The following is a 27,681-nucleotide window of genomic DNA, read 5'->3' as shown; positions in this document are numbered from 1 at the left end:
GATGGAGTTTTGTTTTTGTTACCCAGGCTGGAGTGCAATTGCATGATCTCAGCTCACCACAACCTCCGCCTCCCAGGTTCAAGTGATTCTCCTGCCTCAGCCTCCTGAGTAGCTGGGATTATAGGCATACACCACAAAGCCCAGCTAATTTTGTATATTTAGTAGAGATGGTGTTTCTCCATGTTGGTCAGGCTGGTCTCGAACTCCCAACCTCAGGTGACCCACACACCTCAGCCTTCCAAAGCGCTGGGATTACAGGCATGAGCCACTGCACCTGCCTGTTCAGTATTTCTTAATATGTTTAATTATGCAAAAATGTTCAGTTCTTCTATTGGTAGGTAATAGAAACATTACATGAGAAAAAGCTACGGAGGTCAACGAATGGAAAACTTCCATGAACAAATGAATGTCAGTAGCCCATCTTGTATAATGCCAATGGCCTGAACAGATGGATTGCTAATTTTTTTTAGAAAACATTACATCAAGGCAAAATAGTGTAAGTCTCAAGGCACTGAGCTCGGGTACCAACCTCCGCTGCTCTTCACCATGCTCTCCTGAAGGGACAGTGAGACACTCGTCCATGTGTCCATGAAGCAACCTGAGGACATCACCACCAATGAGATACCCTGTAAGGATTAAAAATCATTCAGGTTTGGGCTCTCAGGGTCAGATGTTGATAGCTGGACAGATCATCTACTCTAGTGAGTCTTAAGGACCTGGCCAAGGTCACAGAGATAGACGGCGTCTACCGCTCCCTCTGAGTCCCGGGTACCCAAGTCCTACAATTAAGGAAATTCCCACTAAAAGACATGACCTCAAACACATAAAATCCTCTGTTAAGCATAAAAACATGTATAGAATCAGATGTGAACCTATGTAAGTTGGAATAACCAGAACATATGCAGATATTTCCCTAGAAAACCCTGCTTCGTTATAAAATTCATGATCCAGCCGACCCCAGAAAACAAGAAATGTTGACATTAGTCCAACTAGGCAATACCCTGAGGTCAAAAAATTGAAGAGAACAATCCAAAGGAGACTATCACAGAAGACACAGACAAATAAACAGAAGCTGACAGTTGCATAAACATAAGGGAAGATTAATCTTTACCCAAGCTTCATTTTCAAAACAGCAATTTAAACAAGATCCTCAAATGTCAGGTATCTGCATTACAGAATATTTAGACACACACAAAAAAGCTCTAACAATCAGCTCATTATCACAATTACAAAGATGACTGTCAACTGTGCATCAAGGACAGGCCTTCTAATTGAAGTGGATTTTTACCTTGGGCTGCCTCACTTCCTGAGCTGATTGGGGCCACGCTCCAGAGAGTCTGCTGGAAAGCAGCATCCACGTGTAAGCTGCCGTTGCCGTAAGACAAGTGCTGTATCAAGAGGCAAAAGGAGGCATCACTTCAGGCTCTGGTAAGATGTTACATGTAAACGCTGCTAGCAATGCAAACTTAACATTGCTGATTTGGATATGTTCATAGAGAACATCTGTTTCAACCTGTCATCCAAGAATCAAAAAACGAGTCAGAAGAAAAGAAGTTCGTCTCTGAATTTAGAAATTTTTAAGCTTCATTCTAACAGTTACTGACTTAAGTCAATAATCAAAATATGTATAAATGAATATACTAAATAAATTTATTTGAAACATGCTATTTTTGTTTTAAGGATTATTGATGAACAAAATGGGCACTTGAAATTATAATCAGGTTTTCTGCATATCACACTCTTACAGTTTTTTGGTGACAAAATAATTAAAATCTATTGGGCTAATTTTAAGGAGTCTTCATTTTATGAAGTCCTTAGGCACCTTACGGGGTCTTTGAGTCCTTCAGGAACTGTTATCTGTAATTTGATACAACAGCCATTAGATGGCGATATTTCCTAAAAGCTATCTAAAACCGAGATAAATTTCTTCCAAAAGTCAGATACTACCAAATTTCAGATTTTCCTTCTTAAAAATAGAAACATATTCAAATAAAACATACTTAATGTCTCTTAGAGCCATAAGACCGAATTATCAAATGTTAACTAAGAAAAATAAAATTATGAGTACAACCATATGCCTTGCTTATTTTACTAACCATTACTTGGCTGACTCTAGAATTTCAAACTACATAGAGCAACCGCCAGTTTTTGTGGAGTCTTCTCAGTAAACACCACCAATATCCCTGCAATGTTTCTACAACACTTTGCCAATGCTGATGCAAGCCCAAGTTTTCACAGACTTCAATCAGACCAGAAATTTCCCAGTAATCTTGATCATCTCAGTTGGAGGAAGATCAGTCACAGCCTGACGCAGTCACCTTTGGTGTACTCCACAGGCCTTTTAAAAATCCTAGGGGTCTCTTTAACATAAAGATACTGTTCTCAAGTCACCATCAAGAAGAGGTCTTTCAATTTCTTTCTCTTAAAAATAAAATCAAAGAAACTTTTGACACTGTGATAGGTACATAGTACTTCTGAGTAATTTTTCCAATCAGTAAGACTGAAAGTTTACCAGTTGATACATAAGATTTAGCAGTAATTTGCTTAGTCCTCTCTTCAACCTCAACTAGCTGCCTGCTTTTGTACAATTTCTTCTTCACTTCAATCTGTCATTCTTACACGTAATCCCAGCTAAGATTCCTTTATTGACTCAATTTCTTCTCCAATATGTTAAAACTATTTAGTCATTTACAGAAATCACATCCCATCTGCTTTAACAAGCAAAATATATTTCCCTTCAAAGCAATGATCACACAATGAAATTACTGGGCTTATTTTCTTTTGCCCTTTTAGAAGCTACGTGATACAGGTTCACAGCTGTATTCCTAGCATCTGGCAGTGTTATTCAATAAACATGTATGTGCAGAAGCTAACTAAAATCATAAAATCAAAGTATCATAAACTTAAAAGCATGTTTTAATTTATTCCATAAATACTATTTCAATGACTTAGTGTAAAAAATGTACGTGCACATGCACACACACACACGTATCTATGTGAATAATACTGATTTTAATCACACTCTGAAAATAATTCAAAATACCCGTGCTTATATTTTGTGACCAAGTAAAAGCTCATGTAATATTATGATAAATAGATTAGCATCATTTGTTAATTCATCATGGGTTCACTGAATGTTAATAGTACACATTCTCTACCCCAAGGGTGCTTATAATCTCATAAAGAGTAAAATATACACATAAAATGCTGTACCTCAGTATATAAAAAGTGTGGTGTGCAATGTTTGAGGTGATAGATATCCCAATTACCCTGATTTGATCACTGCACACTGTATGCATATATCAAAATATCACATGTAGCTCATAAATATGTATATATGTATATGCGTGGGCTACATGTGATATTTTGTACCAACAACTTATATACCAATTAAATTAAAAATAAATAAATAAAAGGATATGGAATGTGGGAAAAAGCCTTAAAAAATGTGTGTCGGTCCACACATGGTGGCCCACGCCTGTAATCCCAGTACTTTGGGAGGTAGAGGTGGGCAGATCACCTGAGGTCAGGAGTTCGAGACCAGCCTAGTGAACATGGTAAAACCCCGTTTCTACTAAAAGTACAAACAATTAGCTGGGCATGGTGGCACACACCTGTAATCCCAGCTCCTCGGGAGTCTGAGGCAAGAGAATCATTTGAACCCTGGAATTGGAGGTTGCAGTGAGATGAGATTGCGCCACTGCACTCCAGCTTGGGCAACAAGAGCGAAATTCAAACAAACAACAAAAAATGTGTGAACCTTAATCAAAGTGCTACAGGAATTGTAAGAAGAGAACACTCTAGACAACAAAATGAGAGCAGAGTTTCTCATGGGTTAGGGGCCTTGAGGGAGCCAGTAGGATCACTTGGCCTGAGTATCACATTTATATATTTGGAGATGCTGTCTCCAAACAAGTGTATACATACATTGGATTTGAGTACATGCATTAATGTTAATGTGCTATGTGCAAACATTTAAAACATACCAAAAATTTTCGTTAAGCAATTTGGGGATTTTTATTTTTAATATACCAGAAAGCTTGCTATCAGGAGTGGGTTGGACCCCTGGCCCTCTAAGTTCTGAGAAGGGAAATGTGTGATAAGGGGAATGTGTTGAAGACAAGAGTGTTAGCACAAGGGTGGAGATACAGGGACATACATTACAGCCCAGAGCTTCACACACGCTAAGAGGTGGAATGAGTGACAGGTCCACAGACAAAGGCTAGCGCCAGACCAAGGACCTTGTATTTAAGGCAATAAGGAGTTTACAGCAGGGTAGGGAAGTGGAAAAAGCAATTTCCAAATCATATCTATGCCTAAAGATAAATAATAAATATGAGAGAATCAAACATATGAAACTTTCAATCTGTGGGAAAAGGTCCTAAATATGTCCTTAAGATCACATTACAGGAATATAAAGTTCTCTAAATAAAGTCTACTCTTCTAAAGAAAATATTCTACTTTGAATACTTCAAATTTTGCTGCTTAAACAGCAAAGGGAAGTCTGGGTAAAAAGAACATCACATCAGGCTTGTGGTATGCAATATTCAGAAAGCAACAACAGTTTCAGTGACTGAAACTAAGATGAGCTATCCTTAAAGCAAAAACAGACATTGGCACAGGATGAAAGCCAAGTTGGCCTTAGGCTGAAATATATAACCACTGCATAATTTACCCAATAATATGGTAGCTTCAATCTACCAACAGCAGTACGGAGGCTTTGGGCACCAGTCTCTGGGTACCCTGGTCTCACTTTGATCCTAGGATTCATGATTTTCAAGCTCTAATATACACATGAACCTTCAGAGGATATTGTATTTACAAATGTAGATGGGGGCTGGGTGCAGTGGCTCATGCCTGTAATCCCAGCACTTAGGGAGGCCAAGGTGGGAGGATCATGAGGTCAGGAGTTTGAGACCAGCCTGGCCAACACAGTGAAACCCCATTGCTACTAAAAGTACCAAAAAAAAGAAAAATTAGCCAGGTGTGGTGGTGGGCATCTGTAATCCCAGCCACTCCAGAGGCTGAGGCAGGAGAATCACTTGAACCCAGGAGGTGGAGGTTCCAGTGAGCCAAAATTGCAACACTGCAATCCAGGCCTGGGGGACAGAGCAAGAATCCATCTCAAAAAAAAAAAAAAAAAAAAAAAAAAAAAAAAGAAGGCAAAAAAAAAAAAAAAAAAAAAAAAAAAAGGAGATTGGAGTGCAGGGTAGATGGAGGGGTTTATCAATCAAGACTGCTGATCCAAGAGTAACAAGACATTATATCATAGGAGCACAATATCTCAGAAATGGAAGGGACATGATAAATCACCTCCCAGGAGTTCTTAAGCTGGAGTGCACAGTGTATATTTCGATACCTTTCGTTTCCTTTGTGATCCTACGTATTTATTTTATGTGTTTTACCATTTTTATGATGAAGTCAATAAGCTTTATCAGTCTGCAATGGAAATCCACGGTACAACAACTTCGTACCAAGAATCTCTGAATTGAACCCTTATCTGATGCACTTATTCATTTTTTGTTCATCTCTTATTAAACTTTCAGGTACTTGGGCCCTGGTGATGCAATATTCTGAAAAAATTGTCATTTTAGGGAGAGGAAACATAAGTAAACAAGTCACATTACTCCTCAGGCATCAGTTTTTTCTTCTGAAAAAAAAAAAAAAAATGAGAGGCAGAGAAACAGATGCTCTTTCCACATGCAATATTTTATGGTTCCATTACCTGAGCCACAGAGGAAAGAAGGGCTCGAGGCAAATTAATCAAAAATGAATTGGTTCATGGAATAAATCATTTGAAAATATTTATGATCACTCTTTTACCATTATTTTCATGCAACTTGAGGCAATTCAGCAATTGTGCAACCCATAATTATCTACATTTTTTTATTAAAAATTTAGAGGTGGGTAAGAAAGAAGTAAATTTTTTGAACCCTAGAATGGCTTTCTCTTAAGCATTTTTCATCACCATTTAGATCAAGCATTCTGCTTTTCCTAATAGATTTGAATCAGTTGATTTGCCAATGTTTTCACAGATCAGAAAAACTTGACCTGTTTCATTAAGTAACCCAATCAGAAGAAAAACAGTTGGAAATCTACATTTCCAATGCAAACAATCCAATCCACAAATGGAAAACATTTGTGCATACTGTAGTGATTTTTGCACCTAACACAGAAAAAATTGTTTTGTAAGCCTTATGTTGTTTAGTTTCAAATAAATTCAGTCAGTAATATCTACTTGGCCATGTTTTCTCTATTTTAAATTGTCTATTTCTCTTAAGGTGCGTTGCTAAAGCCTTCTTTAAAAGAAAAGACAATTTTTCAATATGGGCAAAAAAATTATTTCCTTGTGGGTATTTTTGAAAAGAAGATTAACATATCCTTTTACATTAGAATATAAAACGGCAAAAATGAGAAAAGAAATTATCTGGGTAAGGCGTTTACAACCATTTTTAGAGGTTAAGTTTCTTTATACCTCAGAAATTGTGCCTCAATGTTCAGTATACAAAGCAGACAACAGAGGAGCAATCCCAGGTGCTGACCACAGCCTCCCCTTCTATCCAGAAGGCAGCTTCTCAGAGGACAGGTGAAAACCAGCCTCTAAACCAGTCTTCACCAGTTTAGCATTGTAATGGTTGTAAGCTTTATTAGTGTACCCCATACACTATGAGTTTAATCTTAGTTTAACCACCACTGTTAGTGAAAAAAAATAGCTCATCGGTCAATAGACATCAATGACTAAGGAGCTGTAAAATCAATGACTGGAAATGTTTATCTTTAGAAGTTAGTTTTAACTAATTTGTTATCATACACATTTTTAAACTTACTTATTTTTAACAACATCAGCATCTCCTCAGAACAGGAACCTTGCTTTCACATGATAGATTTTTATTTAATATCACCTATAATGTTTCCTTCACTCTTTCTTTACCAACTATCTCTTATTCCGGCTAAATATCTGCCGTTTCTTTAACCATTCTTTTTCTGGGGGGAGAGGAGGGGAGTGGAGACAGAGTCTTATTCTGTCGCCTAGGCTGCAGTACAGTAGCATGATCTCGGCTCATTGCTACCTCTGCCTCCCCATTTCAAACGATTCTTCTCCTGCTTCAGCTTCCTGAGTAGATGGGATTACAGGCGTAAAATAAAATTACACGTCCAGCTAATTTTTGCATTTTTCAACAGATACAGGGTTTCGCTACTTTGGCTAGGCTAATCTTGAATTCCTGGCCTAAAGTAATCTGCCCACCTTGGCCTCCCAAAGTGCTGGGATTACAGGCGTGAGCCACCGCGCCCGGCCTCTTTAACCATTCTTAATAGGCACAAATCTCCCAGGTAAATAGTGACAGTAACTTACTAAGCAATTTTTATGTGCCATTCACAGAATTATGAGGCTTGTTGGATTCCCGCAATTCATCCTCATCACTCCCAATGAGTTAAGTTCTTTATTAACCCCCAGTCTCCAGATGAAGAAACTAAGGGTTTCAAAAGGTTACATGATTGACCCAGGTTAATACTTGCCGGGCTTCATACCAACAACAAAAAAAATACATATACAGCTCATCTTTAGTTATTCAGGGTTTATTCTATAGACTATTCCAAATCCCTCTGTCTATCCCAAAGTCCTTTTATGAACTCACTTCTTGATCTTTCAATTTCTCTAGATCCTTTTCACTGAGTCCTCCATATAAGTCTTTGAATCCACACCATAGCACTTCATATACTTGCTACTAATCCACCACGGTGGGAATGTAAGATAATAATTCACCATCTCTATACCCATAGGAAGATCCTTCAGCATCTCTAACCTACACTGTAATGTGTACTTACTGTCTTACGATGTCCTCAGACAGCTTCATATGTGTTTGATTTGTTTTCTCCACTAATTCTTTGAGAATAGAAAGCATGAATAATGTGTCCCTGGCCTTTCCTGTTGTTTCTGCTATATGCTAGGTCCACAGAGATGAACAATAAAAGCAACGACTTCATTATCAGATGAAAGCAAAATGTTAACAACCTGGTTGACTGCTTTCTTGCAGCTCCATACAAAAGATTGCCAAGAAAGAGAACATAAATAATTGGGTATGCAGCATAGGCTGGGCAAATGTGGTTCCTGCCTGTAGTCCCAGCCACTTGGAAGGCTGACTGGGGAGGTAGGAGATTGGGGCTGCAGTGAGCCACTGTACTCCAGCCTGGGCCACAGGGCAAGACCCTGTCTCAAAAAATACAGAAAATAAAATAAAATGTAGCTTGGAAATTACTCGTAAACTTGAATTAATCATGAGGTTATGTCCTTCCATAGGAGTTAAACCTCAAGCACCATCATTCTGATTACTTTCGTTTCTATAGTGCTTTTTAATTCAGCCCATATTTAAATCCATCATCTCACTGCCTCCTCACAATAACCTTGGCACTACGTATTGTTATTACTGTCAACTGCATTTTACAAACGAGAAAGCCAGAATTCACACAATGAGACAGCTTTCTCAGAAAGGCAGTTGTAGAACAGATGTTCAAAGTCCTGGCCCTGTGAGGTCTGAATTTTCAGTTTTTCAGCGCGTAATGACGTTATTCTGTCAAATAAATTCTGATACACAGCAGAAGCACACAGTGACGACAACAACAACGAAACTCAAAGTTATGTCAAAATCAAGAAAAACTATGTGTATAATTTATATATTGAAACGTCTACATGAATGATTTCTACTGCTATGGGTTTCCAGGTACAACTACAATTCAAACTGCACATCTGATCAAAATACATCACCTTAACATAGCTAGCACATGCATATAGGAAGAGCTTAATGGTTATTTTACAGTCTGCACGCCTGTATTGTCCTAGAAATTTGCATGGGGACTATTTCTACCTACACTGGCTAAGGGACAAAAGTAGAGAAATGCTCCAGGCCTCCCTATAGCTATGCAATATCAGACACTCTATTTAATAGTTTGTCAGTTACACGAGGCACTGCTGTACCATTTCCTAGTCTTCATCACTACCTCTTCTGTAAGGCAAGTAAAACGACATAAAACCAATCTTCCTAGAAGTGTTTCAGATCTGGAATTAAATGTATTGGTAAACCAAAACTGACATACAACACCCTCAAACTGACCCTATTTCGTGTTCATAGAACAAAGGGGTACCAACTACTTACTTAACCCTAAACCAGTAACACATGAACTACATTTTGATTCACGGTCGTGGTAAAACACTTTCTATAACCCAGTATCTACTAAATTGCCACATGCTCTATTTCAGATTTTTGTTTCAATCATCATACACTGTGATGCCTGGAATTATTCATGTGAACATTCATATGGAAATATTTTCATATGAATATTTACATAAAATGTCATGTGACTGAATAGATATAAAATGCCTCATTTTATACCTAGTTAGTCATTTCTGTATATAAAATGAGGTATTTTATATCTAGTCACTTTTCAACCTCAAAACAAAACGAATATTTTGCTCTGGCATCCTTCACATCTTCATTTCAACTCACTATAAACTTCTGTATAGGACTATTCTCTGGCAAAACTACAACTTACTTAATAAGTTAAATACACATTGACCTCACCACAAAAGTTCAAAACGCATTTGATATGTTTTGGCTGTGTCCCCACCCAAATCTCATCTTGAATTCCCACATGTTGGGGAGGGACCTGGTGGAAGGTAACTGAATCACAGGGGCCAAGTCTTTCCCGTGTTGTTCTCATGATAGTGAATAAGTCTCATGAGATCTGATGGTTTTCAGAAGAGGAGTTCCTTGCACAAGCTCTCGCCTCTTGCCTGCTGCCATGTGAGACACATCTTTCACCTTCCACCATGATTGTGAGGCTTCCCCATCCATATGAAACTGTAAGTCCAATAAACCTCTATCTTTTGTAAATGCCCAGTCTCAGATATGTCTTTATCATCAGCATGAAAATGGACTAATTCAGCATTTAATGATTAAACACAAACTTCTTTCTTCATTCTCCCATTTCCAGTCCCTACTCTTTGAAACAATGCAATGCCAATGGTAGACTTCAAACTGTTCCTAATTTTGTCTATTTCTCCTTTCTTAACATGGCAAGTGTTTCTCACATGATAATTTGCTTTCATAAATATCAAAATAGGTAATCACAACCTCAATAATATAGCCTTTGCATCAGGCAGAAAATAAAGACATGGAATTTTAAAATCCTGATTAGACTGCATTTACATTCTATTAATAAAGTAATTTAATAAAGGGTACAATCAATATCATTAACATGCATCTCAAGGTCATGAGGGAAGCCTGCCTAAACAAACCTGGTAAGCTATGTTTCCACTTACATCACATTATTCTTCTATTTAGGAAGTTACTTATAAGTAATCTAATAGAGATAGAGGAGTGTTTATAAGCAATTTTCATAGATAATCTACAATATAAACCTTAAAGAGATCATTTTATTGACTTGTCATTTAGTACATCACCGGATAAATGATCCTACTTTTCACACTTACCAGGTACCTTTCAGAGGACACGCTAACTAAGATGAGGTCATCTCCAACTCTTACTTTTTCTCCTTCTGATCGCTGCTTAGAGGCAGGGTGTATGGTCCACCAACAAGCCTCACCTGCAGAGATATGGATATGTGAAACACAAAAAAAGTTCCTCTTAATTAAAATCTACTTTCTTTGCCAGTGATTCTAAAAACACAACTTTCAGAAATCTGGAATTAATGCACATTAATCTCTTACTCCATGAAAAGATAAAGAATTAAGACTTAGCTTAGGAAAAGATGCTAATCTTCTTCTCACAGAAACTGGGTGTGATTCTTTGGGAATGTTGATGTCTTTTTCTCCCACTGTGTATTGCTTTACAAGGATATTTAATTATACTCACGTAAGACTAAATTCTCCACTCACACTGATCTGATTTAATTCTTATACAATCACACGTCATTACATTGTTCAACTGATTTCTGTAAAATCATCTTTTGTTTTTATAAGCACTTGGGGTTTTGTGATGTAACAAATTTTCATAAGGACTCTGGGTTTTGTGATGTGACAATTGGGTTATAAAAACTTTTTGAAAAATTTCTTGGTAGTGTTTTGGGATACTGACTCAAAAAAGGATGAAAAGTATTGTCATCTAAAGATTGTACTATCCTGTCCCCTTTTTACTTTTTTTGTTATTTTAAAATGTGATGTTTACTATTCTTCTAAAGGTAACATATAAGAGAATCCTTCTGTTGAAGAATGAATTATAAAAGATCTTGGTTTACATCAACCAGTTTCTTCTAGGACAAGACAAGCATATGCCTCATGAGACACATGTCTCTCCTTCACTCTTCATTCCCAATGCCTAACATATAAGCTTCAGCACACCATTATTCACTCTGTTCATAATACCTTTTAAGACCCAAATGCAGCTGCTATCCCAGAATGAGAGTAGTGTTTTATGACATCTGTCATCATTTATCATTCTTTCCCTTCACTCAACTTTGTGGTTTTTCCATAACTCTTTTTTTTCTTGGATAATTCCTCAATGCCAGAATGCAAATTCCTGACAGTGGGGCTTGGTATGTTTTGTTTACTGAGGTTTCTTCAGCTCCTACTAGCATACTATAAGCACTCAATACAAATTCATTTTGCATGCACGAATAAATGAATTACCAAATAATATTTTGTAAGTATTCCTGCAGTCAAGATGTAATCTGTGCTTTTCTTATACAAACCATAATCTAACCTGAATATCACCTGGCAGAATTCTTTATCTTCATTCATATAATTCACATGTTTACAGTTGCAGGTAGTTTTTCATTCATTTACTCAAACATTTATAGTGCACTCGCTATTGACTAATCATTGCTTTAGTGGCTGGGATAGATCCAGAAACAAGGAAGAAAACATTACCTGCCTTGCGAGTTTAATTCTGATAAAGGTAGGCAGACAACAAATAATAAATACAATAAATAACTGAGAAATTCAAAAGACATAGAAAACTGTGGGAAAAAATAGAGTAGCATCAGAGAATCAGGACGTAGGGAGAAACGTTGACTTGTTTTGACTATTACACAATCTTCTCAATGAATGAAAACAAGTTCTAGGTTGTGTCTGTCTTTTACTTCTTTTGAAGACAGAACTGATAACTTTCTCATCTGACTGTGTGCTGAAATACCTTAATTAAAATAAGAAAACTATAAAACTAGCAACAATACAGAGGAATGACGGAGCCTATTTAGAACAAAAACAGAATAATATATTTATTTATCTTTCTGGTGCCTGGGGTTCTTGGAATTCCTTCTACAGGATGATGTGTTAGTCTATTAAAAAGTTTATCAGGCTGGTAAACATAGCTTTATTTTTACCTTTTTGTTGTTCGTAAAAATTTAGTGAATATGGGAAAATATTGTAAACAGTGGGAGTGGAGTAAGAGGAAAGCTTGATCTCACGCTTGAAAGTAACAACTTAATAAAAGTTGAACTATTTCCCTCCATTATTTACTCTACTTGGTCTTTATTTTTAACTCCAAAGTGATGCATGCTCATTGTAAAAGACAAAACACTCCAGTTTTTTAGGGGTATATGAAGTAAATGCAAAGTCCACAGAGTATTCAGAAGAACATAAAGTCTGTGTTCTCCTATTTTGATTCCCCCCAAAAATAAATGTGTTAATACAGAAATTTTTGTTTCACAAATCTGAAAATGAATGTCTGTTTGGACAGATACGTAAAAGAATGCCCTGTGGGCAGAAAAATGAATGAGACTTTAATTTTTGGCCTTTATATTTGAATGTCGGAATCAAGTATGTTGCATTTTCAGACTTAAAAGCATTTTTAATATGAGAGAGACATGTAGAATTACTTCATAAATGAATTAATGCACATTAACATGGTTAACACCTCGTAAATCATGCAGTAAGTACTAGTTTTCTATCCAAACCTACAAGAAGAATACGGTTTGAAGCCTAGTTTGAAAATCCAACTCATGATGTGGAAATACCCAAGAGAAATGTTATACACTTCCTTCTTCCAGGAAAAATTTCCATTAGAACATTTTTTCCTGACTCCATCCAAAAAAAACATTCATCCCTTGTATCATTTTCTGGCTTCTTCTAATACAATCCCTGCAAGGCTCTCTCTGAACAAGGCTTCATCTCAGAACAAGGTGCTTACCTGTGGTGTCCTCCTGCAAGCCAACATCAAAAGCCAGCTTATCGGTTGAAGACCGGGAAGTGGACAGGCAGCACAGATACTAAAAAATACAAAATCAGTAGTTGTAAGTAGAGGTTTTGTTTGTCTGTTTTTGAGACAGGGTCTCACTCTGTTGTTCAGACTGGAAGTGCAGTGACATGATCACAGCTCAACCTACTGGGCTCAAGTGATCATCCCACCTCAGCCTGCTGAGGGACTACAGGCACACATCACCATGCCTGATAATAATTTTATTTTTTGTAAAGATGGAGTTTCATCATGTTGCCCAGGCTGGTCTCGAACTCCTAGACTCAAGCGATCCTCCTACCTCAGGCTCCCAAGTAGCTGGGACCACAGGTGTGCACCACCACACCCGCTTAAATTTTTTTTTTCACAGAGATGAGATCTCCCTATGTTGCCCAAGATGATGTCAAACTCCGAGACTCAGTCAATCTCCCACCTCCGCCTCCCAAAGTGCCGGGATTATAGGCATGAGCCACTGCAACCGGCCGTTACTAAGGTTTATAGTCGCATCAGCAGAGACTTATTCTGCCTGTAATTTGGCCACCATCTATCCCTGCTATGCTCAGTGTTTTCCTGAAAATCTGGATGCTTCTGAACAAAGCCCAGATTTTTAAATGTCTGTGAGGCAGAATAGCATGCATTAGGGGCAAGATCCTAAAGGAATTGTAGTCCTTTTCCTCTCATAAAAGGCTAAGGAAATATTCTCTGTCAGTACAGGAAGACAAGCAACTGGGGATGTATTTGTACATCTCTAACTTCATGTGATATTCATGATCATCTGCAAAAGTACAATGCAGTCTGACAGTTAGAAATCTTTCTCCCAAACAAATTTGAAAACTATTCTCTTTTATCTTCTAGTTTTGTTTTCATTAAAAAATGTTTAACTCTTTGAAATCCACCTAGAATTTATTTTGGTGCACAGAGTATCACTGCATTAAAATGAGGTTTTTCATGTGTCTACATACACGTGCATTTCTGCAGGAGGAATCAAACTCTTGCAACACCATCATCTCCTTACTCTTCCCACCCTTAGGTTTTCCTAATTGTATATTCCTGAACATAAAGTTTAGGACCATTTTTAAAGCCTACTGCTCCCACCCCCCATGCCACAAAGTGTGGTAAGAACAGAGACACAAAGATGAACGTGGTAGGAACGCTAAGTACGGTACTGTCACCAAGCAACTGCACTGCCAGCAAGCCCCTCTAGAATCACTGGACAATTCATGCAAAGGCTAGAAATTTCCCATTATGGTATAGGGCCCATAGTGCGTGTCTGTGAGCGTGAGAAGGCAGACGAACCAGCATATCAGTGTCAGATATGCTGGTAGGTCAGGTGGAATTCAGTGCCTTGGGGATGTGAAACCAAGTAGACCTGCAGACTCTGATTCTGACTCTTAACTGAAGAGCTCTGGCTCCCAAGGTTAAAGTAAAGAGGCTTCCAGGGTCCCTAAACCTGTTTTTAGCCACAGCAGAAGTATCAGTCTGACCTCAAGATAGGCAGCCCATGATAATCCCCTAGGTTTATAGACTTTATATATAAACTGTGCTTAACATCTGCCTTTATTTTTTTAAAGGGTAACAACTTTGCAATAATCAGACTTCCCATACAAAAACAAAGTGATTCCTATTAAAGCCTTTTGTAATATTTTTCAATAACAGTACAATATTAGGCACTGTACTATTAACACACACTTTCCCCTTAGTATTCCCAGTAACTCTGAGATAGATACTATGATTACTCTACCAAGTGTTAATTAACGAAAGCAAGAACTTGGTCTTACTCACTACTATACCATAGGACCTAAAACAGTATCTGGCACACAGGAGATACCAAATAATATTTATTTAATGAATACATAAAATTTTCCAATATAATTACAAGCTTAATTATGGAAAATATCCCAGGCTGTCCAGCACGTGGCAAACTGAGACTAAATCCAAATCTAACAACCAAGTTCAGGCTCTTAACCCAACTATTATGTGTAGAGAGTAGCTGTCTTAAAGGAAACCTTCACGTTTATTATTTCATGCAGTTTATGTGTTTTGATTGCTGTAAAATGTGAAATTCTTTACATGAAATTTTAATATGTGACTATTCTATTCATACAAATTGCTTTTACATATTTTTCTTATATCCATCCACTTTACGAAACTGTTTTATGTTATTTCATATCTTGACATGTCAGCCAAAATTTCTAGAACAATGTTAGTTAGCAATTGTAGAGAAAACATATTTTTATTTTAGTTAATTTGATTTAAAAAATGGCTTCAGTGTCTCACAATTACAATGTTCACTACTGATTTGACACTGATATTCTTTATCACTGAGGAAATAATCAATGTTTAGTTTTTATTAAGAATGAGCAATGAGTTTTATTAAAGACATTTCCAGCAGTTGCTAAGATAATCACGTTTTCTTATCTGACCTATTTATGTGATAACACATTAATAGAAATGATATTATTAAATCATCATGAAAATCATGTCTATGTATTTCCCATGCTTCTCATCCTATACTTTTGAATTGCATTAAATAAACATTTAAAATCAAGTTATCACATAAATATCCATGATTGAGATTGAAAATTTGTGTGCGCTTGTTTGACAGCGGTATTGATACTTAACCTTTGGCTTTAGAACAGTTTACATAATATGGGAATCACCTACTTTTTAAAAGAAATGATCAGTATATCATTATATATATTATGTAATATTCTAGCTATTGAACTATCACGTAGTCACTAAAATAATGTTGACAATTTAAACAACATGGAAAATGCTTATATTACAATAAAAGGGGAAAAAATGATGCCAGGCACCGTGGCTCATGCCCAAAATCCCAGCACGTTGGGAGGCCAAGGCAAGAGGATCATTTCAGTCTGGGAGTTCAAGACCAGCTTAGGCAATGGTTAGACCCCCATCTCTACAAGAAATTTTAAAATTAGCCAGGTATGGTAGCACACACCTGTAGTCCTAGCTACTCAGAAGGATGAAGTCAGAGAATTGCTTGAGCCCAGGAGTTCAAAGATATGTTAGCCATGATCACGCCACTGCACTCCAGCCTGTGTGACAGAAAGACCCTATCTCAAAATACAAAAGGATATAAATTTGATAATGTTGTAAGATCTCAATTATGTTAAAAAACAAACAAACCTTAAAGACGAAAGAGATTAAAACTTTTTTTAAAAGCCTCCAACAGATTTTTCCGATTAGTGTGCTCAGAATGTTTCTTCAGCAACTTCCAAATCATATAGAATATATATTGCTTTCATAACTTAATAAAGCTCATGAGAATGGAATGAAACTTGTACATATTTTTACATATTTTATATACAGTTGACCCTTGAACAGCACAGATTTGAACTGATGGGCCCACTTGCTCAGATTCTCTTCCCCCTCTACCATTCCTGAGACAGCAAAACCAGTTCCTCCTCTTTCTCTTTCTCCTCCTCCCCCTTAGCCTATTTGACACGAAGGCAATAGAATGAAGATTTTTATGATGAGCCATTTCCACTTAATGTATAGAAACTATATTTTTCTTATGATTTTCTTAGTATTTTCTTTTCTCTAGCTTATTTTACTATAATACGGTATATAATACATATACAAAATATATGTTGACTGGTATCGGTAAGGCTTCTGGTCAACAGGGGGATATTAGTAGTTATCTCTTGAGGGAGTCAAAACTTATATGTGATTTTCTGCTGTGCAGGAAATTGGCACCCAAACTCCTGTGTTGTTTCAAGGGTCAGCTGTATATGTAATATCTATGAATACATTAAAGTATTTATAAAATATATATTTAAAACATTTACATATATACGTATTTACACATATACACATATATGAGGCAGAGAATGAGAAAACTGTGCCCAAGAGAAGCCTGATGAATAATGGGGTGAAAGAAGGAGCAGCTGTGGGAAAAGAGAAGCCCAGTGAAGAAGAAAAACAAGTTAGTGAGTACAATTAATAGTGGACCTCACTACATTTTTAAAATCTGATCTTTCAGTAAAGATATCTCATTTCTCTAATAAATGAAGCCCTTAAAACAAAATCAGAAAAGAAATATCTCTTATTTGACTCTTACACCTGTCTCCTCCTAAAAGTACTCTACCAAAAGTAAGACAGTAAAAATGGTAATCATATAATGATAGAATTAAAGGACCTTAAAAGTCATGTGAGCTTTCATCTTTTACGTGAGAAACTAACAAGGGTACAAAGATATTAAAGAACATATACATCCAAGCTCATTAATACCACTGCAGAAATGATGCGCCCAGCATTTTCTGACTGTGTATCCCCAAATGCATCAGCATGACCACAGGGAGGTGAAATAAAAGGTGTACTCACCATGCCACTGTAGGAATGGCGCAGCAATATGGCATGCCCGTAGAGGAGTGTTCGATGACCACCACCTTGAGCAGTCTTTAGAGAGAAGAAAAAAAAGGAGAACAAAGAGAAAAACACAAAGGAGTAACTTAACCAAGTCGATAAAATACTCTCTTGTTCTCAAAGGAAAGTTAGTAGGAAAAAATGCATTAAGAGCACTTACAGACAAACAAAGTGCTGTTGAAATAATGCGTACATTGGAATAAAGCTAATGCAACCTCTACTATGGGGTTAGCATTTTATCCAGCTCTTGAAAAATAAACTTGGTATCAGTAAATAATTATAATTTAGAGTTATTTATTCATAGTATACTTAATTATAATCTATTTCCTATTATTGGGTGGGAACCATGGTACCCCACTGTATTCCAGGTGCCTACATGCATGCCTGGCATACAAGAAACACTAAATAAATGTTGGTTCAATGAATACGTCTTCCTGAAACACAAAATTGATCATAACACGCCCCCAGGCTCAAAAGCTTCTCATTCCTCCCAATTGCTTACAGGAGAGAGTCTAATCCCTTTCCATGAAGTAGAATAGTGCTTCTTAAATTGTAGTACGCTAATCACCTAGAGAGCTTGTAAAAACACAGATTCCTGGGCCTTACAACTGAGATTTTGATTCAGTAGGTCTGGGGTAGATACAGAGAAGTTTCATTTCAATAATTTTCCAGATGATGCTGATGCTGTTGGTCCAGAGACCACTTTGAGAAGTACAGAGAGACATTTGTCTCAATCACCTCTAGCCTCATCTTCAATCGCCCTGTGCTCCAAACATACCCAAACAGTTTCCCTTCCCTGAAAATGCCACACTGCTTTCCTGCCGCCCCATCTCAGAACATGACATTGCCTCTCTGTAGTCTCCTCTGCCTTGTAAACCTTTTTAATAAGAAAGCCTCCAACAGTTTTTTTCCTATTCGTATAATTGAATGGTTTTTCTTCTGTAACTTCCAAACTGTATAGAATATACATTGATTTTATAATTTAAAAGCCTTTAAAGAATGAAATGAAATTTTTACATATCGTATGTACATGTGAGTCTTGAACAACACAGGTTTGAATTGCATGGACCCATTTATACTCAGACTGTTTCCCCTCTACTTTTTAAAACTCAGACTAAAGACTACCTCCTCTCTGAAGCCTCATCCAGTTTCCTCAAAGCTAGTCACTCTCCCCATCCTCCTCCAGCCCTAGTTATATACCCGTATATTGGCCTTACACTCTACACCTCAAGAACCCTCCTCTCCTTGATCAGACTGAAAACTCCTCAAGAATAATGACACTGTCCTGAACATCATTTCGCCCCCAGCTTTGAGCGTGAAGTCAGGCCATGGTAAGCACTCAATAAACAACTGTCAAATGAAAAACTGGGTATGGGGAAGCCCGCGTCAGGCTAAGGAGTATGTACAAAGGGGTCTTGGTATATAATCACAAGGTATGTAAGAAAGGGGAGGCAATCATGGGATTTTAGTGTTGGGTTGCATAGAAAAACTTCACAGGAATTATAAAATTAGATCAGAGAAAGATCATGGAAGGCATAAAATATTATGACAAGAAGTTTGTACTTCTTTTTGCAGGAAAAGAAGGTCTTTAAAATTTTTTGGCCAGGTGCAGTGGCTCACGCCTATAATCCCAGCACTTTGGGAGGCCGAGGCAGGTGGATCACAAGGTCAAGAGATCGAGACCATCCTGGTCAACATGGTGAAACCCCGTCTCTATTAAAAATACAAAAATTAGCTGGGCATGGTGGCGCGCATCTGTAGTCCCAGCTACTCGGGAGGCTGAGGCAGGAGAATTGCTTGAACCCAGGAGGCAGAGGTTGCAGTGAGCTGAGATCGTGCCACTGCACTCCAGCTTGGGTAACAAGAGCGAAACTCCGTCTCAAAAAAAAAAAAAAAAATGGGGGGATCAGAGTGATGACACTGATCTGTACTTTAAGAAGTGCAGAAAGATGCTTTAATATCCAATATTATTATAACCTTTTTACTAATCATATATCACATTTTTATTGTTCCATATAATTTCTTAAAATAACTTTACATTTTGCTTGAAAAAATTCACAACTATTCTAAAAACAGATATTAAAAGGTATTAAAAACTGCTGGAAAAAATCACTTTTTTTCACATAACTGAGAAGGGAAAAGTCTACTTTGAAAAGTTATACTTCTTCAGAGAATAAGGCTCTCTTTAGAGAGTGCTTATTTTTTCTATACCACATTTGATTTTTGTGGCCAAGAACAATTTTATTTACGTTGTCTGGTTTGAATTACTTTGAAAGAAGCTCACCTTTTCCTACCAGATTTCAGTTCTAAAGCTACAAAGTCCACTTGAACAGCCACACTAGTCAAAACAAAAATTTTTTTTAAGTGAAGGACAAGATCTTGAGGGTATCCAGAAAGTGCTTCTTTTACTACAAAGCTTTGCCTGCATATTTCATTTATACATAATATGTGTAAGTGTGTGTGTATATATGACTAAAGAGGTTTACACACACATGAAAGTTACTGGCTCTGTGTTTTGTTCTTTCTGGTTTGCTTTTTTTGTTTTTGGCTCTGTGTTTTTTAAATACAGGCAGTCCAGAGCAAGGCAAAGTGGCTCATGCTTGTAATCCCAACTACTTAGGAGGCTGTGGTGGGAAGATCACTTGAGCCCAGGAGTTCCAAGTTACAGTGAGCTATGTTCAAGCCACTGTACTCCAGCCCGGGTGACAGAGTAAAACCCTGTCTTTTAAAAACTAAAATAAGTAGTGAATCACACAACAGGGTCACAGAAGGATTGTAACAATCATTGAGAATCCTGGCCTCAGTTCAAGATAAATTTGCCTGAAAAGGCCAGTGCAACGTTGTCAAGACATCCATTGGACATGGACTGGCTTACTTGGGATGGTGCCTTCATGGAAAGTCTCCTCAGGGAACAGATCAGGCTTAGGAAAGTCCTAATGCATCACTGTTTAGCAAAATAGACTCCCACAACAAGAGAGCATCCATCTGGGTCTAAGAAGTTAATGCCTTTTCCATATGAAACCCAAAGCAAAGCATGATTGAAAGGTGAAAGCGAGATTAAATTCAGTATGTTTTTCCGTGTAAGTGACTTAAATTACTATAATTGCATGCATATGCCCTCCCCGTCATCCAATTCTAACCTTTCCAGATCATCCATTGCAAGTGTGAAAACAACTGTTGGCCTTCTGGCCTCGAAGTTAAAAGAACTGGGGGCCTAATTAAATTATTTTAGGCATACCACCTGGTTTTAACTAACTCTACATCATCTTTCTATTTGCACTGGTTTTTATATCCATTTGTTCTCACAAGAGACCTTAAGATGTCTGTTTCAGGCGACCATTTCATTCACCCTTCCGCAAAGGGAAGCCCGTACAGTATCGTACAGCTGGATTAAGAATGAGATAAAATGAATATAGGAAATGCAGATTTAGCATGAAAACCTAAATTTTCTCCAACCCAAAATCATAAGTTAGTTCTTAGTATTTGCAAGGAGGGGAAATACTCCTATTTTGCTGCTGTTTTTAAGTATTTTTCCAACCCAAACTATTGTTTCATGATATGTCTAATTCAGGGATTAACATCCTCTCTTCATAATGTAATCATAATATTTTCTACTGAAAAATAAAAGCTCGACTTATTTGAAATTCTGGAACATGTTCCATGTCCTGGTTGACAGACAGCTTCAAAAAATGCTCTGTTCTGTAATCCCTTCCAAAATATCAAATTCTTACTGTTAGTGAATGGGTCCAGTTTAGGGTGTCCCTCAATGCATCTGGTTCAGAGTTTTATAAAACATGATGGATTTAACCACAAAATTCAACAGACTGGCAAGAACATACTTTCCTTTCTTCAAAGCAATCTTTTCCATTTATGTTTGGAATTTTAATATTTCTCATAGTCTATTTCTTTCAAAATTATAAATTCTATTAAGCCTTTATTAACTGAATATCAATAAATTTTTCTACCTACCCATTGTTTTTTTGCCATTTAAGATAAAAAAAAATTAAACCCCATAAATGTTGTGGGAGAAGTGTAGGGGGCATACAAAAATGAAATGAAAATTTTCTATTATGTATCCTAAAATCACCATATTCAGGTCTTCTTGTTTGTCCTTACGTATTCCTTCAATGACGTGTCCACATGCTTTACTCTTTTCTTTTTATTTGTCCATTTTTACAATCTTTTCACTTTCCAATTTAGTTGAGAAATGAAAAGGGGCTGGCTGAACTATTGTCACTTCTCTTGGAGTAAGGAGAAGTCATTTCTTGGTGCCTCTCCTAATTTCCCAGTAGAAGAATTTCCCATTGTATTCATACAAAAGCGCGTAAAGGCAAAGTCAACATAATCCCCACAGTGAACATTCTAAATGGCAAGCTATTAAAATTGTTTTAATAAGAGAAATTCTTAATGTTAGCTAATTAAATGTAATATGTTACAATATGACCCAAAAATGTCAAATGTTGTTTGTTGAGTTGCTAAATCTAAACATGTGATTTATCTAAATTCAAAAGTTCCAAAGTTTAATTTTTAAAAACTTTTTAAAAGCAGGTTAAGAAAAGTTACATGGATTCAAAAGTAAAACACATCTGTATAACCATACATAAAACATATAAAATATCATATACATATATAGCTGACATATAGTTGTATATATATATATATATATATCTGTTATATAACAGATATACTAATATGCATATATATACATATATAATCCATATATAGTAATATATCTGCTATATATATACATCACATATTTATTAAGATGTCTTACCTTCATCATGAATTTCTGTAGGGGCATAAGGAAAAGAGAGGAAACATTAAATATACATGATATCAAAGACTTACTTAAAAATATATCTTATTTATAAAGACTCCATTATCCTAAATGGAGCTACATAAACAATGAACATAAAAAACATTCACTGTGTTATCGCAGCAAAACTTAGTATCAACTACATGCTAGAGAAAGCCGTAGCAAGCAAAACTCTTTAAAAATGTTTTTACATCAGTTTTCCTTTTTCTGTGAAAACATGCTGCTCTACTTTAACGAGTGATTTCATTTACAACCTATTTAAGCACCAAAAAGATATAATCTTAAAAATTGGTCCTCTGAAAATGCTTTTTAAAAAAACAAACTTTCATCTTTTGCATAAAAATGTAGTGATAGAAACAAACAGCAACCCAACCAATTTTAATAAAAACAATAGATTAAAACAGGTAAGGTAGATTGTAAACTAATATGCTGCAATGAGCGTCTCTCATTTCATGCAAAATAACAGTAAGCAATTTCTTAGACAGTGAATATTGTGAAAGGTGAATTTCAAAGAAAAATCACAAAAACACTTCTTTTTCTCTTAAAATGACACAGTCTCCTTTCATAAATTATAATAGCCCTTTTTTCTACAAAACATAATGTGTATACATGTGTATGTATGTACGTGTGTATATGCGTATTTACAAATAATTTCATTTTTCTTTTTTTTTTTTTTTTTTTTTTTTTTTTTTTTTTTTTTTTTTTTTTTTTTTTTTTTGAGACGGAGTTTCCCTCTTGTTACCCAGGCTGGAGTGCAATGGCGCGATCTCGGCTCACCGCAACCTCCGCCTCCCGGGTTCAGGCAATTCTCCTGCCCCAGCCTCCTGAGTCGCTGGGATTACAGGCACGCGCCACCATGCCCAGCTAATTTTTTGTATTTTTAGTAGAGACGGGGTTTCACCATGTTGACCAGGATGGTCTCGATCTCTTGACCTCGTGATCCACCCGCCTCGGCCTCCCACAGTGCTGGGATTACAGGCTTGAGCCACCGCGCCCGGCCAAATAATTTCATTTTTCTATAGACCTCTAAAGTTTCTTTGACTTCTTATTCCTAGGAGAGTTACACAGATGAAAGAATATGAAAAAGAAAAAAATGTACTTCCAAACTTAGGGCTGAATTTAGTTGTCAGGTTGATGTCTAAGTCCTATGGAAAAAAAATATGCAAAGAGACACTGCTTGTAAGAAAAACAGTAAGGAAAAGTTTTCTAATATAGATACTTGTAGATATTACAACTTCTCCCTGAAACATATTTACATAGTAACATGTACCTTACTAAAGGGAAATTCTATTGAAACTAATCTTCTTATTTTCAATATTGCAATTTTAAGGAAAAACTGTAAAGAAGCTTTCATCCTTGGCTTAGAAAATACAGGCTGTTTAGTTACATTTTTATAACTGATATTAATCATAAATAATATTAGAAAACTTACTTTCCATGTTGAAAACTGACCAATCATATTCCTACATGTGACTCACTAATGGTAGAGATATCACTAAAGAATTAGGCAAAATCATTATTAAACCTTTTTCAAAGAAACACAAAAACCTAACATTTTGGTATAGCACATGGCTTGTAAGAGATATTTTCTTTATGAGACTTTTTTCTTAAATTAGGCTAGGTATGGGAGACTTTTCTTTAGAAAACATTCTCAGCCTGATTTTGTCAGGTATCTAAGTTGAATTGCTTTAAAACTAGGATGTTAACAATAAAAAAGAGTGGTAAGCCAAGCGACTGAGGTCTGCTATTCTGCATTGCTAAGTCATGTCTGACTGCTAGAAGAATGAGACACAGAGGAGAGCAATCTGCATACACGATAAAACAGAATGACTACTGAAAATTAGCAAATGCTGAAATATCCTTCTGTAGAATGAGAAAGAAGAGCAGATGTAATACACAAACGTCATTTTCAAAAGATAATCAAGAACATGAAAGATTATTTGTGGTCTTCGTGGCATTATTGACATTAACTCTCTGTACAAATAGTTTCTTGTTCAATTTAGTTTAAGCGCTAGATATTACCAAAATTATAGCATCAGGAAACATTCAAAAAGATCAATTAAGGGCAAAGAAGAAAGCAAAGTGCATTAAAACAAAAAAGATGAGTATATTACTTTAATTCAATGTAAGCACTGTTTCTGTATGATAAAAGCAACAAACCAAAAAATAACAACAAAAATCCTTTAAAAATGGATATGATGGAAAGTAGAAAAAAAACACAAAAAGATAAATATTGAAGAAAGTAGCCTCTTTGGGTGTGAAGAATGTAATTTTTCTGCTTACAGTAAGTTTAGTAAATTAACTATTTGATGTATTTCACTCATGAGAAGTTCAATAGACAAGAGCTAAAATTTCATTACACAAAATAGAGTAAGGGATGACTATATGGGCAATTATAGGACAGGCACACAGCATGGATTCCAACCTGCTTTCTGTCTTAGAACTTTCTGGATGACGATCAATTTGCACAGAAACACAAAGGTGGAAATTTTGGTTCTTTAGGCTAAAACTGCAAGTGTCAGTAACTCAGCATCCCAGGTTTAGATTAATCCAGAATTGACAGATCAGAGGAAGCTCCAAATACAAGCAAAAGCTGAAGGCACATGCTCCATTAACATGGAAGCCAGGAAGAGAAATTGCTCTCGCTACATTTTCACACGCAGATGGCCCTGGGTGGCAAAAGGATGACAAAACGAAGCAGAATCATCTTTTCTCTATAAGCATAAGCCACGCAGTGTAGTAGATCTAAAAGACCTAAGGAATTTTCCTAGCAAATGCAAATGATTATGAATAGAAAAATCAAATAGCAATACTTTACTCTGACAACTGCTAATGAATACTGGATTTCAAGAGAATGCATATTTAATCTGTTCTTGGTGCAAAGAAGAAAACTAATTCGGGTGATGTGGAAAAGCTCCTCCATCCTAATGATGGCTTTCAGTTCAACCTTGATTTTTTAAAACTGATATTTCAGTTTAATGAACTAAACACTGATTTTTAAAAAGTAACACTTTTAAAGACCTATCTTAGAACTTTAAAAAGAAACTTTTATTGAAATGCCTCCTCAAAAATTATGTAGATAAGGATTTAGTGACAAAGCGCCAAACATTTGTGGACTTGCCATGAAAAAGGATTATCAAACGCAACAATTTCAGAATCGCCTCAGAAGTCATTCTAGCATGAAGTTTCTGCTAAGGAGGCAAAATACCCTACTCTGCACACAAAATATATATCAAATTTAAGCCTTTTTGTCATCTTTTCCTCTCCATGTATCAAGATGCTAAGATTCTCCATAGTTCTCCAATTGGTAACCTCTCCTTTGCGAGGGAATAGCAGGTAAATTTCATTATGTTGAGGAAAGAAAGTTATTTCACCACCAAAAACTTGGATTTCTAGGTAGCTATGTATCAATATACACTATCTAATAGCATATGAGGTTGAAAAACCTCAACTTATGATGAAACTATCTGGCTGGGTGCAGTAGCTCATGCCTGTAATCCCACCACTTCGGGAGGCCAGGGCAGGAGAATCTGCTTGAGCCTACAAGTTCAAGATCAGCTTGGGCACCATAGTGAAACACCATCTCTACAAAAAAATTAAAAAGTTAGCTAGGCATGGTGGTGCACACCTGTAGTCCCAGCTACTTAGGAGGCTGAGGTTGGAGCATCACTTGAGCCCCAGAGGTTGAGGCTGCAATGGGCTGTGATTATGTCACCACACTCCAGCCTGGGTGACAGAGCAAGACCCTGTCTTAAAAAGTATCTCTATATAACCTATGGAAATGCTTGACTTTCTAGGGTTCCCCTGCTGAAAATGTCCAAGATGTTCTGAAAAGACAGACATGTTGATTACAGGTACAGAAATCATCTGAAAGAGGCTTGTCTATCAGTCCATGAATAAGCAATTATGGACATAAAACATTCCATTGAAATGCCCTTGTGTCACTCATATTAATGACCATCACAGGAATCTAGTTATATGAGATGCAGGTACTTCTAAAAAGAATTCATTCTATTTTTTGGCAGATTTGTAGCAACTGTTTTTTTTTTTTTTTAACTTAACAACTCTGAACAGACAGTAGTTAAATGGAATGTCTTTTCTTTTGAGAATAATAAATTTCACATATATATGTACATATAATTATCTAGTTCTTCTTTAGAAGGGTAAAGAAAAATAAGTCATTCCAATAAGCTACTATAAGTTCTCACATTTTATCTCTGTGACACATTTATAAAGCAAAGAGCTGCATAAATGCCTTAAACATGAAGTAGAAGAGGCATCTAGAGCTTTCTTCATTTCCCAGCTTGTCTCGATAGAGAATTTCTTTAAATCAAAAACAACACATTGATTTCTACAGAGGGCAAATGGATAATAATGTCCTGAAGACAAATAAAGATTTCCCTATATTCAAATCACCACCTACACATAAAAAAATTGCCCATATCAGATTGCAGAAGACTCCATATAGTTTTAAAAACCATTTCAAACATGAATGAACCTTGACGGCATGAAAGCATTTTGCAAGTCCTCACATAATGGCAGCCATGTGTCAAAATGCATTTTTAAATAACTCTCTGGTTAGAAACATTTGAAATGATTATGAATTTTAACAATTCCAACAGCATCCCAATATTTTTTAAGAGAAACTACATGTGTAAGACATCATTCAGTCTACAGACAATGTTTCACAGACAATAATTTCATAGTCTCTTTCATCCTTTTGCTGTTTTCACCCCTACTCATGACCTGAATCCTAGGCTTCCACATTGGAAACCAAAGCTACAGGTTAGAAAAAGGCTGGGGGTGGAGTACATAGAAATGACCATTAGTTACTTTCTTATTCAGTACTCAGAAGTTTTCTTCTCTTTTAAAGTGTAACAAGCAGCATTTGATAACTCAGTGGGCTTATGATTAAACAGATGCACAGCTGCTCAAAGAGATATTGATGAGGGAGAGAAGGAAGGAGATGAAGGCAGGAAGGGATTAAGGGAAAGGGGATGGAGAGAGGGAGGGAGAAAAGGAGAAAGATCAGGCCTGTAATCCCAGCGCTCTGGGAGGCCGGGGTGGGCGGGACTGCCTGAGCTCAGGAGTTTGCAACCAGCCTGGGTAACATGGTGAAACCCCATCTCTACTAAAATACAAAAAATAATAATACTAATAAATAAGCCAGACATAGTGGTGCATGCCTGTAATCCCAGCTACTCAGGAGGCTGAGGCAGGAGAATTGCTGGAACCCGGGAGGCGGAGGTTGCAGTGAGCCGAGCCGAGATTGAGATACTACTGCAC

General features: G+C 36.6%; 1 protein-coding gene across 1 annotated transcript in view; it reads right to left on the bottom strand.

Annotated features, from left to right (window-relative positions):
* The window catches only part of RYR2 (ryanodine receptor 2), a 787,527-nt gene that overhangs the window by 443,451 nt on the left and 316,395 nt on the right, over positions 1 to 27,681 (bottom strand). Inside the window, exons 5-10 of the mRNA XM_037737814.1 lie at positions 22,354 to 22,368; positions 17,538 to 17,612; positions 13,146 to 13,224; positions 10,490 to 10,602; positions 1,289 to 1,388; positions 530 to 626 (exon numbers count right to left, since the gene is read on the bottom strand). Of these exons, the coding sequence (XP_037593742.1) occupies positions 530 to 626; positions 1,289 to 1,388; positions 10,490 to 10,602; positions 13,146 to 13,224; positions 17,538 to 17,612; positions 22,354 to 22,368 (479 nt within the window). The remainder of the gene's footprint in view (positions 1 to 529; positions 627 to 1,288; positions 1,389 to 10,489; positions 10,603 to 13,145; positions 13,225 to 17,537; positions 17,613 to 22,353; positions 22,369 to 27,681) is intronic.

The sequence above is a fragment of the Cebus imitator genome, unplaced genomic scaffold, assembly GCF_001604975.1.
Source record: "Cebus imitator isolate Cc_AM_T3 unplaced genomic scaffold, Cebus_imitator-1.0 Scaffold42, whole genome shotgun sequence".
In the NCBI taxonomy this organism is placed as follows: domain Eukaryota; kingdom Metazoa; phylum Chordata; class Mammalia; order Primates; family Cebidae; genus Cebus; species Cebus imitator.
Note: the sequence above shows the minus strand (reverse complement) of the source record. Positions and strands in the feature narration are given on the sequence as shown.